Here is a 15,503-nt window from a genome sequence, read left to right on the forward strand (position 1 = left end):
CGCACAACCCCAGGCCAGGTTCCTCCAGGTGCACCTCCCTGGGGAAGCCCGGAGGAAGGGAAAAAGAGACCGAGGGTCTCAGCAACTAGCATCCTCCTGTCCCCGCCCCTTCTGGGCCCAGAATTCCTCTCCGAGTCCCCGCAGCTTTGCTCTCACCCCCGGCGGCGCAGAGAGGCCGCTCCCGGCCCGTCTCAGCCGCTTGCCCCTACCGAGGAGAGAGAGGGTGCCGCTCCAGAGAAAAGAGTTGAGCCCCAAGAGTCCGATTTAGACGGCTCTGCAGCCCCGGACCCCGAGCTCGACTGAGCTCCGGCGTCCCTGGCCCAAGGAGCAGCGTACCCCGCCGGCCTCTCCACAGGCCAACGGACCCGCCCCCGCCGTGGCCCCGGGCGCCGTCTCTGTCCCCGGCCTCGGCGGGAAGGGGACGCGTTCTCGCTAGGCCCCAGCGCCCCCTGCCGCCTCTCGGAGCCTGGAAGTGGCCCCAAAGCAGACCCCGGCCGGGCTGGGCCGGCCCCTCAGGATGGGCGGGCGGGCGGAGCGCGCAGAGAACACCGCCCTCGGCCCGCCCGCCGGGGAGAGTACAAGAGCGGGAGGCTGCGCTCACGGCGCCCGCTCGGGACCTGCTGCACTCTGCGCTCGGCAGCTCGGGCTGCGGGCCGGGTCCGGGTCCGGGTCCGGAGCGAGCTCTGCGGACCAGGAGCCGAGTGCCGGCCGGAGCCCGAGCTTCAGCGGCAGACGAGAGGGCAGTGCGCGGAGATGGCGGCCGGGGCGGTGGCGGCAGAGGCAGGGATGGAGCCGCGGGCGCTGCAGTACGAGCAGACCCTGGTGAGTGAAGCGGTGCCCGGCCACGAGCGTGCGCTCCAGGACCGCGGCTCCACGTTACCCTCGGAAGCGCTGGGAGCGGGGCCTACCTGAACCCCACCCAACCTTCTCAGCTGGGGAAACTGAGGCTCGGGGGTCTAAGAAGCTGAAGGGCCAAAGGGGCCGAAAGCTGCTTGCAGGTTTCTGGCCGAGGCTGGGGGCCTGAAGAAGACAAGGATACCAGGTACTTGTCCCAGGTGCCTTTCTTTCACGACACACACACAGACACACACGTTTTCTTCCTCCTTCCCCTCACCACCTAAGCCCAAGCCTCAGCGCCTTCACTCCGCCCCTCATGACCACTCACACGCTTGAACTTTCTCTCCCAGTGTCCCCACTGTCCAAGACAGCCCTTGTGTTCCCACTATGTGCATGGCACGGTGACAGAGACAAGGGGGTGTTGGGACATAATCAGACCCAAACCCAGCCCCAGCCCTACCCCTGAGGCTTTGCAAACCAGCATTAGCAGGAACCCTTCTGCCCACTCTGGAAAAAGAAAAAAAAAAAGGTGGCCTGCCACCTTGGGGGACAGGCGCTTTGGGTCTGGGAATTGGGACTTTTGTCCATGCTGACTCTAGGTATCCAGTCCCCACCTTCCCCCAGGGTGTCCCTTGACCTCATTAGAAGCAGGGGTCCTGGGGCTCTGAGCTGACTCATGGCCTCCACTGTCATTTAGTGTGTGAGAAGGCATTTGCCTCTCATTGTCACTGGGGCAGGGGACCAAGCCCCAGGGAAGGCAATAGTCTCTTCATCTGCTTGGCCTGGAATTTGCCCAGGAAGGTGGCAGGAAGGGAACATCTCAGGGAGAAGGGGGGCTAGGCTGTAACTCAGGCTGGGAGGTGCCCAGTTAGGAGAGTCACTATATAAAACAGGATGGCAGGGGGAGGTGGCAGGAGTGGTGCTGGAGTGAGGGGAAGGGAATGAGACGTCGGGATAGGGCAAGAGGTTTCAATCTGCTCAGGCTGATAGGGACAGTGGTCAAGGCGGAGGCCAACTGGGCACCTGCTTCTGAAATGGAGTCTGTCTCCAGCCACGTCTCCACCTCCTCAGGCTTCCCCCCCTCCACCTCTGGAATGAGCTAGCGCTGAGGGTCAAATGCTCTCCCCGGGTATTCTCTCTCCAGCCTCTCCCCCTTCTGCTCCTGATTCCTTTGTCTTTCTCTCACATACTGATTCCCACCTCCTACTCTATCTGCCTCTTTATGAGCAGCTTTCTCTCTGTTCTCCTCCGTGCTTCCTCCCCATTCCTGTCTCCTTTCTCTTCTCCATCCCTTCTTCTCACCTTTCTTTTCCTGCTTTCTCCTCTTTCTTTGCTGTGTGCTTCGCCTTCCTCTCCTAGCTCTCTGTCTCTCACCCTCTCTGTCTCTATCTTTCCCTCCCTCTCCCCTCCCCACCCCAGCCCCAACAGGAGCCCTTTGTGTCCCGAAGCTGGGCGAGTGGCTGCCAGAATCTACTCCTCCCCACCCCCCCGACACATGCCTAGTTTGGCAGGTCTAGCCATGGCTCTGGCGCGGCAACTCTCCGACTTTCCCTTGTCCTGTCCCATCGCCCCAGCATCCAGTAACAGCCCAGCCACCAGCAGCTCTGGTGTCCCCCAAACCGCCACTGGGCTCAGGGCAGCTCCAGAATGGGGCTGAGGCCACCAAACACTCTCCACCCATCCTGAGAGCAGCTGGCTGACAGGCTGGTGGGGGTTGGGGTGGGGAATAGGGACAAGGGGATTAAGGGGGGTGGGAGGGTGCAGCAGAGTCAGTCACAGGCCAGAGGCCCAGCAAGAACGTGATAAGGATTGGGGCCCCGCATGTTCCTAGGCCCAACTCTGAGCTGCCCCCAGCTCCATGAGGCCGTTATCGTTGACCTTAAGCCCTTGACCATCCCTTATTCCCTGACCTTCCCTCCTCCCACTTTCAGACTCTGTGCCTTAGGTTTTTCAGTCTTTTCCTCCTCTGGGGCCTTCCCTCCTACTCCCCCAAAGTGCCCCACCCCCAAGGCCTGTGAGAAGGGGACTGATTATTCTGCCACCCCCAGAGCTGTGTACCTTGGCTGTCCCCATCGCTCCAGCCAAGACAGCCCTCACAGCCTGAGTGTGCATTGTTCCCACACCTCAAGCCAGAGTGGGAACTGTGGGCTCAAGAGGAGCTATGCAATGTGGAGGCTGGGAAGAGGGGATGTGAGGCCCCAGGATCACTCCCCACACAGCCCACATCTGCTAATGTCCCACCTTCTCCATTGCTCCAGATGTATGGCCGATACACTCAGGACCTTGGGGCCTTTGCCAAAGAAGAAGCTGCTCGGATCCGCTTGGGAGGGCCTGAGCCCCGGAGGGGCCCCTCCTCCCCTCGGACTTCCCCAGAACTCCTGGAATATGGACAGAACCGTTGCACTGGGTGCCGCAGTGAGAACCAGTTGGGCTGGGCTGGGCTGGGCTGGGCTGGGCTGGAAGAGGTGGACGCCATTAGAGCCACCCATGGGCAAGGTAGGTTAGAAGGGTAGGCGCCCCTTGGTTCCAGCCTCTCACCCTTCCCTTTCCTGCTCCCAGTCTGCTCCGTCCGCTGCCACAAGTTCCTGGTGTCCAGGGTCGGTGAAGACTGGATCTTCCTGGTCCTGCTGGGACTCCTTATGGCACTGGTCAGCTGGATCATGGACTATGCTATTGCTGCCTGTCTGCAAGGTGAGGACAAGAACTGGCAGGGGCCACCCTGCTTCCGCTATGCCACACTTGTCCAGGTGTCTTAGCCACTTGGCCATTGACCACTTCCTTCTCTCACTGAGCCTCCTTCCTATACTGGTCTTTGTCCCAGTGAGTGCCCTCTAGGGCCCCTTCCCACTGCCTGAGCCCAGGCTCTGTCTGATATTCCCTGGGACAACTCTTCACATGTCCCAGTGCCCCGGCAAGGGTGGGCATCGGGAGCCCAGCAGCATGTCTTCTTTCCACAGCTCAGCAGTGGATGTCCCGGGGCTTGAACACCAACATCTTGCTCCAGTACCTGGCCTGGGTCACCTACCCCATCGTCCTGATCACTTTCTCAGCAGGATTTACACAGATCCTGGCTCCTCAGGCTGTCGGTACAATAGGAGAGAAGGGGAGGGCAGAGGGGGACCCCTGAAAAGAACACCTCAGATGACTCTCCTGGGGATGTACCTCTCCAGGGTCTGGCATCCCCGAGATGAAGACCATCTTGCGGGGAGTGGTGCTGAAGGAATACCTCACTCTCAAGACGTTTGTAGCCAAGGTCATCGGGCTGACCTGTGCCCTGGGCAGTGGCATGCCACTCGGCAAAGAGGTGACTGCAGGCTGGGGGATAATGGAGCCCCTCCCCAGTGGGAGAATAGCCAGGCCAAGGTGGGCCTCTACTCCACTCACCATCTGCCCCCTCCCCCAGGGCCCTTTTGTGCATATCGCGAGCATGTGTGCCGCCTTGCTCAGCAAGTTCCTCTCCCTCTTTGGGGGCATCTATGAGGTAAAGGGGACTGTGGTTGAGCACTAGTTAAGAGCTACGGCTGCTAATCAAAAGGACAGCAATTCGAATCCACCAGCCACTCCTTGGAAACCCTAGGGGCAGTTCTACTCTGTCCTATAGGGTCGCTATGAGTCAGAATCAGCTCCACAGCATCAGGCTTGGTTGTTTTTTTTTTTTTTTAAGTGAGGGAAGGGGGACTTTGGAGGAGGGGAAGTGTGTGCTGCTGAGCCATGGGTGACTACCCCCTCCCACCACTCTCGTCAGAATGAATCCCGGAACACAGAGATGCTGGCCGCTGCCTGTGCCGTGGGAGTGGGCTGCTGCTTTGCGGCGCCTATCGGAGGTAGGCAGGGCCCCTCAGTCAGTCCAGCCCTCAACCCCGGCCTTGTCCTCTCCTCCTCGGCCTCTCATCTGGGTCTGAGTCCTTAGCCCAGGCTTCAAGTAGCACCCTCCCCTGCCTCCTCACAGGTGTCCTGTTCAGCATCGAGGTTACCTCCACCTTCTTCGCTGTGAGGAACTACTGGCGGGGCTTCTTTGCCGCCACCTTCAGTGCCTTCATCTTCCGGGTCTTGGCTGTCTGGAACCGTGATGAAGGTATGGGTGGGCACTGAGGGGACCCCCTGAGGTAGCTCAGGTGGGGGGCCCTTGAGGTAAACTTGCCTCCCTCTGCCTTCACCTCAGAGACCATTACTGCTCTCTTCAAAACCCGATTCCGGCTTGACTTCCCCTTTGACCTGCAGGAGCTGCCGGCATTTGCTGTTATTGGGTGAGGAGCTGAGGGGGTGGGGGCTGTCAAGAGGAGAGGGGTCTCAGCGAGAAGACTCCTTTCACCCTGGTGCTTCTTCCCTCGCTAGTATCGCTAGTGGCTTCGGGGGCGCCCTCTTTGTCTACCTGAACCGGAAGATTGTCCAGGTGATGAGGAAGCAAAAGACCATCAACCGCTTTCTCATGAAGAAGTGAGTTGGCTCTAGGCTGCCTTTGGATTGTGTGAGGGTCATGGTGGGGCCAGGAGATGGTCACAGGCAGGTGGCAAACAGTGGCCCCGTCAAAAACAGGCAACCCATTGAGAAAATCAGCCCACAGCGTTTCCCAGGCTGACTGAACATTTTTAATTTTACATGAATTACCTAAAAATTGGCCTTTTTGAATTTTTAGTCAGTGGCAGAGGGCATATGGATCAAAGACTGAGGCTTCCTTAGGCTCTTCAACCTGCCCCAGCCAGCAGTGCTCTCTAGAGGGTGTTCGTTTGAGCCTCAGTTTCCCCCCATGAACCTAGGGATGGATGAGGTTTTTATCTCCAGAGCCCCTTTCCAGCTTTGCCAGTTGCAGAGCCCTCTCAGTTGTGACCCTGAGGTTTGGGATGGGGAGGCCTGAAATGTGACTTCCCTTGGGACTGATGTCCTTCAGGGAGAGGGCAGCCAGCTAAACCTGCTCGTTACGGCACATTTGGTCAACTGCCACGAGTGACCCCGGTTCCCCCCAACACCGACCTTCACTCTAAGTCACCACAGGGAAACATGGAGGCAGAAACTTTTCCACACCCGCACACAATGCGCCCTTCAGTTGAGGATTCTGGGGGCGGGGGGTGGGGTCACAGCTGAGAGGTGTCCAAGAGAGGGCTGGGAGGTGGACTTTCTGCTGCTGCCCACTCATGGAGTCGGGACCTGACAGAAGGCCTGGGTCATACCCTCGGCTCCTACAATAGCCCCCATCCACCATCACCCTCAGAGCTATCATGTCATGAGCATGTGTGCTCTTATGTGAGAGCCAGGGCTCTGCTCTGACTCAACCCTGAAGGACATAAGGGCGCCCAGCCTGTCAACAGTCCGTAGTAAGCATGCACCCATGTTTGATGCTGTGAACCCTGCCTGTCTAGACGCCTGCTCTTCCCGGCTCTGGTGACCCTGCTTATCTCCACTCTGACCTTCCCTCCTGGCTTTGGACAGTTCATGGCGGGACAGGTAACCCCAAGCTACACAGCGATTTGTGGGATATACCTTTTCTAAACCCAGCCCCAGCAGGACTGTGGGATTCCTGTGGGCCCCTTCCCTTCATCCCGTCTGCTTCCAGCCTGAGGCACCCTGTTTACCTATAGCTCTCACAGAAAGAGACACTGGTCACCCTGTTTGACAACCGGACGTGGGTCCGCCAGGGTCTGGTGGAGGAGCTAGAGCCACCCAGCACCTCACAGGCCTGGAGCCCACCACGTGCCAACGTCTTCCTTACACTAGTCATCTTCATTCTCATGAAGGTGGGGCTCCTTACTTACATGGCTAATGTTTACATAGGCTCAAGCTTGCTAGGTGAGTGAGGGCAATGGGTCTGGTTGGGTTTATAGATGCCAGGCACAGCCCCAGGCACTCCTATCTGTTACCTGCTTTAAACTTTACAGCAATGCTATGAGAAAGGTACTACCCCCATGTTAAAGATGAGGAAATTGAGGCACAAATTGGCCCAAGATCACACAGTTTGGTTCCAGAGTCCTTCCTCTGCCCTAGCTTTTCCTTTCATCTTCCCCTTCCCTTCCTTTTCCTTTCACCACCCCTGGGGGATAACGGCTGGGAAGTTTGTGCCTGACTGGTAAGCGAGGTAGGTTCCTCTGGGCCAGAGCTATGGCTGCCTGAAGCCTGGGAGGCACCTCCACCTGTTTGATGACCTCCTACCTACAGTTCTGGATGTCTGCTCTGGCCACCACCATCCCTGTGCCCTGTGGGGCCTTCATGCCTGTCTTTGTTATTGGTGAGTTCAGCTGCCCGTTCTCCCAGCCTGTGCCCTCCTTGCCCCCTGGCCACCCTCTGGCCATCCCCTGGCCACTCCTCTGCTCAGGGAGTGGGTTTTGGTCCAGCCCCACCCCCATCCCCACCCCGCAGGCTGTCCCCTGCACTGAATGACCCGCTGGCCCCTCCCCCACCCTCTGACCCTCTTTCTTCCTAGTACCCCCGCCCTCCCCCTCCACTACCTGTTTCTCTTCCCGCCCCCCTCCCTGAAGGAGCAGCATTTGGGCGTCTGGTGGGTGAAAGCATGGCCGCCTGGTTCCCAGATGGGATCCACACAGACAGTAGCACCTACCGGATTGTGCCCGGGGGCTACGCAGTGGTAGGTGAGTGCCCAGGTCCTGATCTGGGTGAGAGAACCCCTTGCCCCGCCGCAGGGTCTGAGGCTCTGGTGCCCCCTGGTGGCCGACGCTGGCCTTCCCTCAGATGCAGATGCCCCTGGGTGGAGAGGGTCCTCTGGAGCCTGGGGGACTGATGGGAGCTGTCCCCAGGGGCGGCTGCGCTGGCAGGAGCAGTGACACACACAGTGTCCACAGCGGTGATCGTGTTCGAGCTCACAGGCCAGATCGCCCACATCCTGCCTGTCATGATCGCAGTCATCCTGGCCAATGCCGTTGCCCAGAGCCTGCAGCCCTCCCTCTATGACAGTATCATCCGCATCAAGAAGCTGCCCTACCTGCCGGAGCTGGGCTGGGGCCACCACCAGTATGGAGGGCGGGGCGGGGGGAGGCGGCAGAGAGGGGCAGGGGGCCAACACCAGTATGGAGGCAGGGGAGGAGCAAGGGGCCACTGCCAGTATGGTGGGCAGGGGGAGGGGCAAGGAGCCGCCACCAGTATGGAGGGCTGCAGTGGGAGCGGTGGAGGGGCAAGGGGCCACCACCAGTATGGAGGGTGGGGAGGGAGGCGGGGAGGGGCAAGAGAAGGCATCCAGGGTGCTCACCCTCTCGCACCTACCACCACCAAGGCCTTGAGCCAGTGAAGCCTGGAGAACAGCCACCTGGCTCCCTCCTGGTGGGAGCTGCCTGGTCCACACCCTGAGGAGCTGTGGCTGGCCCTCCAGATTGGAAAGGACTGGAAGCACTCCCTGGCCCTTGTCTTCCGTCTCCATTGACTGTGGGCCTTTCCTTGCCTGGGAGAGAGGTGTGCTGGGCTACCCTCCCTATGCCAACCACAAACCAAGTGCCACTCTCTGCCCCCAGGCAGTACCGGGTGCGGGTGGAGGACATCATGGTACGGGACGTTCCCCACGTGGCCCTCAGCTGCACCTTCCGGGACCTGCGGCTGGCCCTGCACAGGACCAAGGGCCGCATGTTGGCCCTAGTGGAGTCCCCTGGTGAGGCCAGGAGGGGGCCCAGGTGCTAGGGACACCTCCCACAGCTCGATGGTCAAGAAGGGGGAAGGGACAGGAGCTCAGGCCAGTCTCTTTGGTTCCAAAGGGGATGAGCCACGTTGCCACGTGTCCAAGGCCCCACTCTAGGTGCAAGAAAAGGCCCAGGAGGGTGGGAGGGCCTCACCAACAGCTCCTGAGTCCTCCCACCTGCTCTGTCTAGAGTCCATGATTCTGCTGGGCTCCATCGAGCGCTCACAGGTAGTGGCGTTGCTGGGGGCCCAGCTGAGCCCGGCCCGACGGCGGCAGTACATGCAGGCACCTCGAGCCACCCAAACCTCTCTGCCATCTGATCAAGAGAGTCCTCCCAGCCCGGAGACTTCCGTCTGCTTCCCGGTGAGGGGAAAAGCCCCCCCACCCACGCTTCCTGAACATCACTGTGTAGACAATCAGGAGGCCGGCATAGAGGGTGTCCTAGGGCCACGGCCTCGCCAGCCCCTTCCTCCCATGCAGGTGAACGCTGACGACCCAGGCTTCTCTGCAGCTCGCAGGGAGAGTAACAAGCCCCTAAAGCCCGCTCTCAAGAGGGGGTCCAGCAACACCATGAACCTCGGGGAGAGTCCCACAGGTGAGCCGTCTCCCACCAGCGTCTCCCCTCTGTCCTCCGATAGAGCCTCAGCTGGGCCAAGCTCGGTTAAAGTCCCTGCCCAGCCCATGTGCTGGAAGAGGCTGCCCAGAGGGCAGGTAGAGCTGGGACACCCCTCCCCGCCCCACCTCTCCTGGCCCTCTCAAAAGATGACATTGCCCCGGGGGCCTTGTGTTTGGCCCACAGGGAACAGGGAGACCACAGGCATTGCCCTCAGGAGCCTCTTCTGTGGCAGCCCACCTCCTGAGGGGGCTTCAGAGGTGAGCGGTGGGCCCTCTCCTTGGGGTTTTCTTTCTCCCCAGCTCCCTGTCTGACCCTGACTGTCGCCAGCTGCAGTGCCTGCCCCCATCCTCCCTGCCCTTCTGCACTCCTGACTGTCAGCTCTGGTCCTGCAGTGTATCTTCCTCCTGGGCTCCACCGCCTCCCCTCTCTCCTCCCCATAACATCAACTTCTCTTCTCTCCTCTCTGGTTTGGCTCTGGCAAAGTTGGAGAAGTCGGAATCAAGTGACAAGCGCAAGCTGAAGCGGGTCCGAATCTCTCTGGCGGTGAGCTGTCCCTGTCTTCCTGCAGCCCAGGAGCACTAGGCAGGGAGGGCCAGGGTCTAGGCTAGTAAAGCCTATTCCCAGAGCAGCGGGAGACACCCACCACCCCTAGCCTCCATCTGCCAACCTCCCTCCTTCTCTTTAGAGCGACTCCGACCTGGAAGGCGAGATGACCCCTCAGGAGGTAATGTGTGGCTGGACTCTGGACCCTGCTTCCTCCTGGGTGTGTCCAGCCAGCGTATTGGCTGCTGTTCCCGTGGGAGGGATCACTGGGTAGGAAAATAGACAGGCAAGCTTTTAGGAAGGTGAAAGCAGCTATTGCCACCATCCCCCTCACCCCCCTAGTCTTTTTCCCCCAGATTCTCGAATGGGAAGAACAGCAGCTGGATGAACTGGTCAACTTCAGCGACTGTAAGATTGACCCCGCCCCCTTCCAGCTGGTGGAACGCACCTCCTTGCACAAGGTAGAGCCCTGGGCCTGGCCTCACAGAAGGACAGGCTGGGGACCTAGGTCCCCCACACAAGTTTGGACCCTGGGCCAGAGGGGAAGAAAAGAGGTGCGGAGAGCGGGCTCAGTGCTGAGATGTTTGCAGCCACCCACGTTGCTTCAAGAATGGCAGCAAAACGGGGGACAGGGAGCCAGGGCCCCCTGCCTCTTCCTGCTCTCCTGTGGGGCCGGGCGTCAGTTTTCCTCTGCTCTGCCCTGCCCCCGGGGAACTCTGGACCAAAGCAGCAACAAAGACAGGGCTGGAACTGGGTGGAAGCCAAAAGGCCAGGCCAGGGTCAGAGCTAGGCAGGAGGCTGCCAGAGCCTAACAAGGCTGATACACCCACGCTGAAAAAAAAAAATGGGTGAAAAACAGGCAGGATAAGAAAATCCAATAAACAAGCTAAGCAACTCCCAAGCAGGGGTGAGGACACTGCAGAGAAGAGATAAACATAGATGAGAAATGCCCAGTGGGGGCTCAGAATGTCAGACCCCAGAAAGTCTGATTTAATGTGGGCCAAAGGGGAACCGGTAGGGACGCAGGAAGGGAAGACAGCTCAGCAGAATGGGAAAACAGCCTTTCAAGAAGAGGTCGCAGAAATCCGTTACTGTTGAGTCAATTCCAACTCTACAGTGACCCCATATAGGACAGGGTAAAACTGCCCCATAGGGTTTGCAAGGAGCAACTGGTGGATTCAAACTGCCAACCTCTTTCTTGTTCAGCAGCTGAGGTCTTAACCACCGCACCATCAGGGCTCCAGGCCACAGGAAAGGGGAGAGAAATTGAGCACAGACAGGTTGGTGGTGCATGAGGCCAATTCAGAGGGAGGAGCTCTCTGTAGAGGCTGCTTCCTATGCTCCTGAAGAGGGGGCAGCAGCTTCCCAGGGCGCCTCCAGGCTTCCACGTGACAGAGGCAGTACAGGCATGTGCAGCAGGCTGGTGGGAGAGCTCCTGGGATCAGCAAAAGCTGAGGGGTGTTTAAGGTAAATTTCTGACATTTAACATGCGAGGCCTCCAAGGCATGGGGAGAGAGGCACAATGGGTGAACATTCCCAAGGCTGCCCTTTGGGCTTCCAGCTCCTGCCCTGTGGCACACACCACCCTGCCTAAGAGCCAGCAGAGCACAGGCAAGTAGGGGTTGAGTCAGGAAGGACACAGGACAAAAGAGAAACAAAAAATCAAAAGGTAATAAACTTACAAGCCTTTGGGTAAAGACCTCAAATCTGAGTGAGTGGGTGAACCGTGGTGATATTGCAAGAAAAAAGGAGAGAGGCCTGAGAAGAATACATTCATTCGGCTTTTTCTTTAAAAACCTTCTTCCTAAGACCTCTACAGCTTTTTCACAGTGATCCTAATCCTTAAACATTTCATGACGATCAGCAGGAAGATGAAGAAATCTATCGCTGCAGCTGACTTGACTTGAGTGCTTGCTGGGTGCTGGCACTACACTAGTATCTTCGCGTGTTTCCATTAACCCTCACACCACACTGTAAGTTACTGTGATACGGCAGTTTTTATAGATGAGCAAATTGAGATTCAGAGAGACGAAGCCAGTTGCCCAAGGTCACACAGCTAGGAAGTGGCAGAACTGCAGTCTTCGCCATGGAGAAACTGAGGCCTGCAGTGAGGAGGTGACTTGCCCGAGTCGGCACAGCAGTCAGGCCCAGAGCCAGATATCCTGGCCGCAGTCCCAGGGTTCTTTGAAAAGGCCACGTTGTCCCTTTCCCTGTCAATTCACTTTTCCGAAGCCTGAGAAGTGTGGGCCCACCAATGGGCTCCTGGGTGTCTAATTAAATTAAAATCAAAAAGAACAAAATAGGTGTTTGTTACAAGCTTAAAAATCAGAGGAAGAGAAGAAGCCTTTGAGGAACTGAGTAACAAAAAGTACAAAGAACTGGAAGCGATAAGAAGGTAAATGTCCTCGAAGGCCTGAGGAATCAGTAAGTCGTAGCCCAGTTCAGAGGGGAACATCCAGAGAGGAGAGAGTGCCCTGGAAACTATTTAGGGACCTGTGCAACTGGAGACCATCATACAGATAAGCACCTCACTCCTTCAGAGGCCACCTACGGAGAAGGAGCTGGGGAGGCTGAGTGCTAGTACTAGGGCCAGACTACCCATTGCCATCTAGTCGATTCCGACTCAGTAGCGACCCTATAGGACACAGAAGAACCACCCCATAGGGTTTCCAAGGAGCAGTTGGTGGATTCAAACTACCGATCTTTTGGTTAGCAGCTGGGCTCTTAACCACTGCCACGTTAGCTGTGTGATGCCAGCAGGTCTCTGCCTCTTTGTGCCTCGCTTTCCTTATCTGTAAAATGGGGATAATAATAGTACCTACCTCATGGGTATTTCTGAAAGTTAAAGGAGTGAATTCATGTGAAGCACTGTGCCCGGGATAGTATTCAATGTTAAGAATTACTACTTACACTGAGAGATGAACAATGGAGGATGTAAGTGAGAAACCAGCCCTGCCCTCAAGGAATCCAGTCCCTTCAGGAAGATAGACTTGTCAAGCAGTAATTATGCTCTGTTGTGATACAAATCTCTGGCAGAGACAAGCACACAATACTGAAGGAGCTTGGAGAGGGTGACTCCCAACTTGGAGGGTTAAAAACAGCCTCAGAGAGGTGATTTTTTTTTTTTTTTTGCATGGAGAGCCAGAAGGATTAACAAAAAAACCCATTGCCGTTGAGTCAATTCCGACTCATAGTGACCCAACAGGACAGAGTAGAACTGTCCCATAGGGTTTCCAAGGAGCAGCTGGTGGATTCGAACTACCAACCTTTTGGTTAGCGCCAAAAGCTTAACCACTTAGCCACCAGGGCTCCCTGGAAGACAGTGTAACAGGAGAAGGGCAGAAGATGTGGAAGAAAGGGATGTTTTCAGGAATGGATGAGTGATTATGTAGGGCTGGAAGCCCGGTGAATGGCAGAATCTGAGGCTGGAAAGACAGGCTGGGGTCACTGGGGAAGGGCCTCAAGGGCCCTTCTAGGGAGCTTGGGCTCTAACTCACATCTGAGAAGGAGCACTAGGATAGCAGAGCCAAGGTGGAGGGAAGGGAGGCAGAAAGCAGGAGAGCCTGAAGGATGTGGGCCCCAGTCCTGGTGAGGGGCGGTGAGGCTGGAAGAATGGCCAGGATGCTCAGGAAATTAGATCGTTAACACTTGGTGACTGCCAGGGACAAATGGGTTCCCCCCTTAAAAGGTATAAACCAAACCTGTTGCCATCTATTCTGACTCATGGTGACCCTGTAGGACAGATTGGAACCACCCCATAGAGTTTCTAAGGTTCTAAATCTCTACAGAGGCAGACTGCCACACCTTTCTCCCATGGAGCAGCTGGTGGGTTTGAACTGCTGACCTTTTGGTTAGCAGCTGAGCACTTAACCACTACACCACCAGGGCCCTAACTCATTCTGATTAGGATTGTGGGAGGAAAAAAAAAAAATCCAGGGGAACGATTTAATAGGATCCTTGGGAGAAGATAAGAGAGGGATTATTTGACCCTAAAACAGGGATAAGAAATTATTAAAAAAAAGGAAATCTTATAATAAAGATGTTTCCCTCTGAAGTCAGACAATGTACTTCAAGCTAACTTGTAGCACATAGGATTCAAGACAGGTAGGAAGAGGCACTTGCTGACCACATTCAAGTTAACAAAGAATTTCAGAAGAGCTTGTTCAAAACAGTTTCAACTTCTAGCCCTTTTTAATTATAAGTACAGTCATGTCCTGAGTGGGGAAAGTCTGGAAAGTTCTGGAAATCCCTCCCTAAGGCTAAAATTTAGCAACTATACAAGAAAACATTTAAAAAGTGTTAAACAATTGAAATGAGTTCTGAGTAAGCGATATTCAAGAAGCCCATTTTGATTCAAGCATTATGCCAAGAAGCTTAGATTCATGAACTCAGAACAGCGAGGTAAACAATGGGTCAAAAATTCCAGCAACTGTTGAGTCAGGCGAGTGTATTTCAAGACAGCTGGTTTAAGAAAATCCGTTCACAGCACTAGGGGTACTGGCTGGCAATTTCTGAACCCTTGGTGATTACATCTGAAAGCTTGGGGGAGGACCCAAAGCAAAAAAAACATGGCCCGGGGGTGACTGTTGTTCCTCCTGGACCCCAAGCTGAGTCTCACCAGGTCCTGGGATGCTTGCTGTTTATAGAAAGGCAAACTGTGAAAGCTATAGAAGGCTTCAGGTGAGACTGGGATGTTGGACCAGAGTGGAGGCAGATCAACACTGGCTAGCCAGCTCATTAGGGCAAGAAGATGGGCCAAGAGGCACTCAGGGCCCAGTGTCCCTAAGCGGGTGTTGAGCGCCCTCTCTGGGTATATCCATGACTTATGGAACATCTGCACAGGACTGGGCTGTGCTTCCTCCCTCTGATCATAACCATAAAATAACCATAACCATCACCGCCACATCAATTCCCACTCATAGTGACCCTATAGGACAGAGTAGAACTACCCCACAGAGTTTCCAAGGAGCGCCTGGTGGATTTGAACTGCCGACCTTTTGGTTAGCAGTGTAGGTCTTAACCACTGGGCACAGTGTGATGGAAAGCAGCCTGGGCCTGCGTAACCACTTCATAGTGGTGACCTGAAGCAAGTAAGTCACTACACCTCGAAGCCTCATGCTGCCACTCCTGTAGTACGGGGGTAATACCTACTTCTCAGGACAATATTGAAATTAAATGATAATGTGAGAAAGACCAAGCACGTGCCTGGCCCATCATTAGATAACATATTTAACCTGCTTGTCTCTCCTATGCTCCTTCCTCTGTCCCCATTTCCTATCAACATAAGAAGCATCAAGACTCTCAAGTTTCTGAGGCCGGGGCACAGTAACACTCTCATTAGCAGTATCTTCCCTCCAGTGGTCCTACCCCTTCCTCTCCATCTGCATGACTCCTTCTGTCCCCCTGTCCACTGCTGGTCTGGAGTCAAGATGTCCCTCACACACTAAGCCCAGTGTGTCTTCTCCCACCCTGCAGACCCACACCATCTTCTCGCTGCTGGGAGTGGACCATGCATACGTCACCAGTATTGGCCGACTCATCGGAATCGTCACGTTAAAGGAGGTGAGGTGACAGTGGCCACCAAAGCCACGACCACTTCCCAAGAGGCATGGAGGTTTATGTCCAGCTCACCTGGGGGAAGTGCCTGGGAGGCGTCTGACACCCGACCCTCTCACCCTCCAGCTCCGGAAGGCTATCGAGGGCTCTGTCACAGCACAGGGTGTCAAAGTTCGGCCGCCCCTTGCCAGCTTCCGTGACAGTGCCACCAGCAGCAGTGACACAGAGACCACCGAGGTGCATGCACTCTGGGGGCCCCGCTCCCGCCACAGCCTCCCCCAGGAAGGCAGCCCTTCCGACAGCGATGACAAGTGCCAATGACACCCTGGATAGGCA

At 56.4% G+C, this 15,503-nt stretch overlaps 1 protein-coding gene across 4 annotated transcripts; it reads left to right on the forward strand.

The window, feature by feature from the left end:
* The first annotated feature begins 32 nt into the window (after window positions 1–32).
* On the forward strand, window positions 33–15,488 carry CLCN2 (chloride voltage-gated channel 2). 4 transcript variants are annotated; one of them, XM_049881430.1, is made up of 24 exons: window positions 36–822; window positions 3,096–3,252; window positions 3,397–3,528; window positions 3,795–3,923; window positions 4,008–4,141; window positions 4,241–4,318; window positions 4,583–4,661; window positions 4,787–4,912; window positions 5,000–5,084; window positions 5,173–5,274; window positions 6,195–6,279; window positions 6,414–6,569; window positions 6,988–7,057; window positions 7,308–7,418; window positions 7,584–7,797; window positions 8,292–8,425; window positions 8,643–8,815; window positions 8,933–9,047; window positions 9,252–9,325; window positions 9,552–9,611; window positions 9,754–9,792; window positions 9,968–10,072; window positions 15,087–15,173; window positions 15,294–15,488. In XM_049881430.1, the coding sequence occupies exons 1-24, from the start codon at window positions 754–756 to the stop codon at window positions 15,486–15,488; spliced, it is 2,709 nt and encodes a 902-aa protein (XP_049737387.1). In that variant the 5' UTR covers window positions 36–753. The 4 variants fall into 4 exon arrangements, with proteins under 4 accessions (XP_049737388.1, XP_049737385.1, XP_049737387.1 ...); XM_049881428.1 differs by having other exon boundaries at window positions 34–822; window positions 8,643–9,047; XM_049881429.1 differs by lacking the exon at window positions 36–822 and adding an exon at window positions 834–1,042 and having other exon boundaries at window positions 8,643–9,047.
* The last annotated feature ends 15 nt before the right edge of the window (window positions 15,489–15,503 follow it).

The sequence above is a fragment of the Elephas maximus genome, chromosome 1 (assembly GCF_024166365.1).
Source record: "Elephas maximus indicus isolate mEleMax1 chromosome 1, mEleMax1 primary haplotype, whole genome shotgun sequence".
In the NCBI taxonomy this organism is placed as follows: Eukaryota; Metazoa; Chordata; class Mammalia; order Proboscidea; family Elephantidae; genus Elephas; species Elephas maximus.

Bases quoted from the DNA above. Each gene is read 5' to 3' on its own strand.
- CLCN2 (XM_049881428.1), top strand. From the start codon at position 754: ATGGCGGCCGGGGCGGTGGCGGCAGAGGCAGGGATGGAGCCGCGGGCG. The intron at 823-3,095 runs GTGAGTGAAGCG...CCATTGCTCCAG, and splicing joins TGCAGTACGAGCAGACCCTG to ATGTATGGCCGATACACTCA. The intron at 10,073-15,086 runs GTAGAGCCCTGG...CCCACCCTGCAG, and splicing joins AACGCACCTCCTTGCACAAG to ACCCACACCATCTTCTCGCT.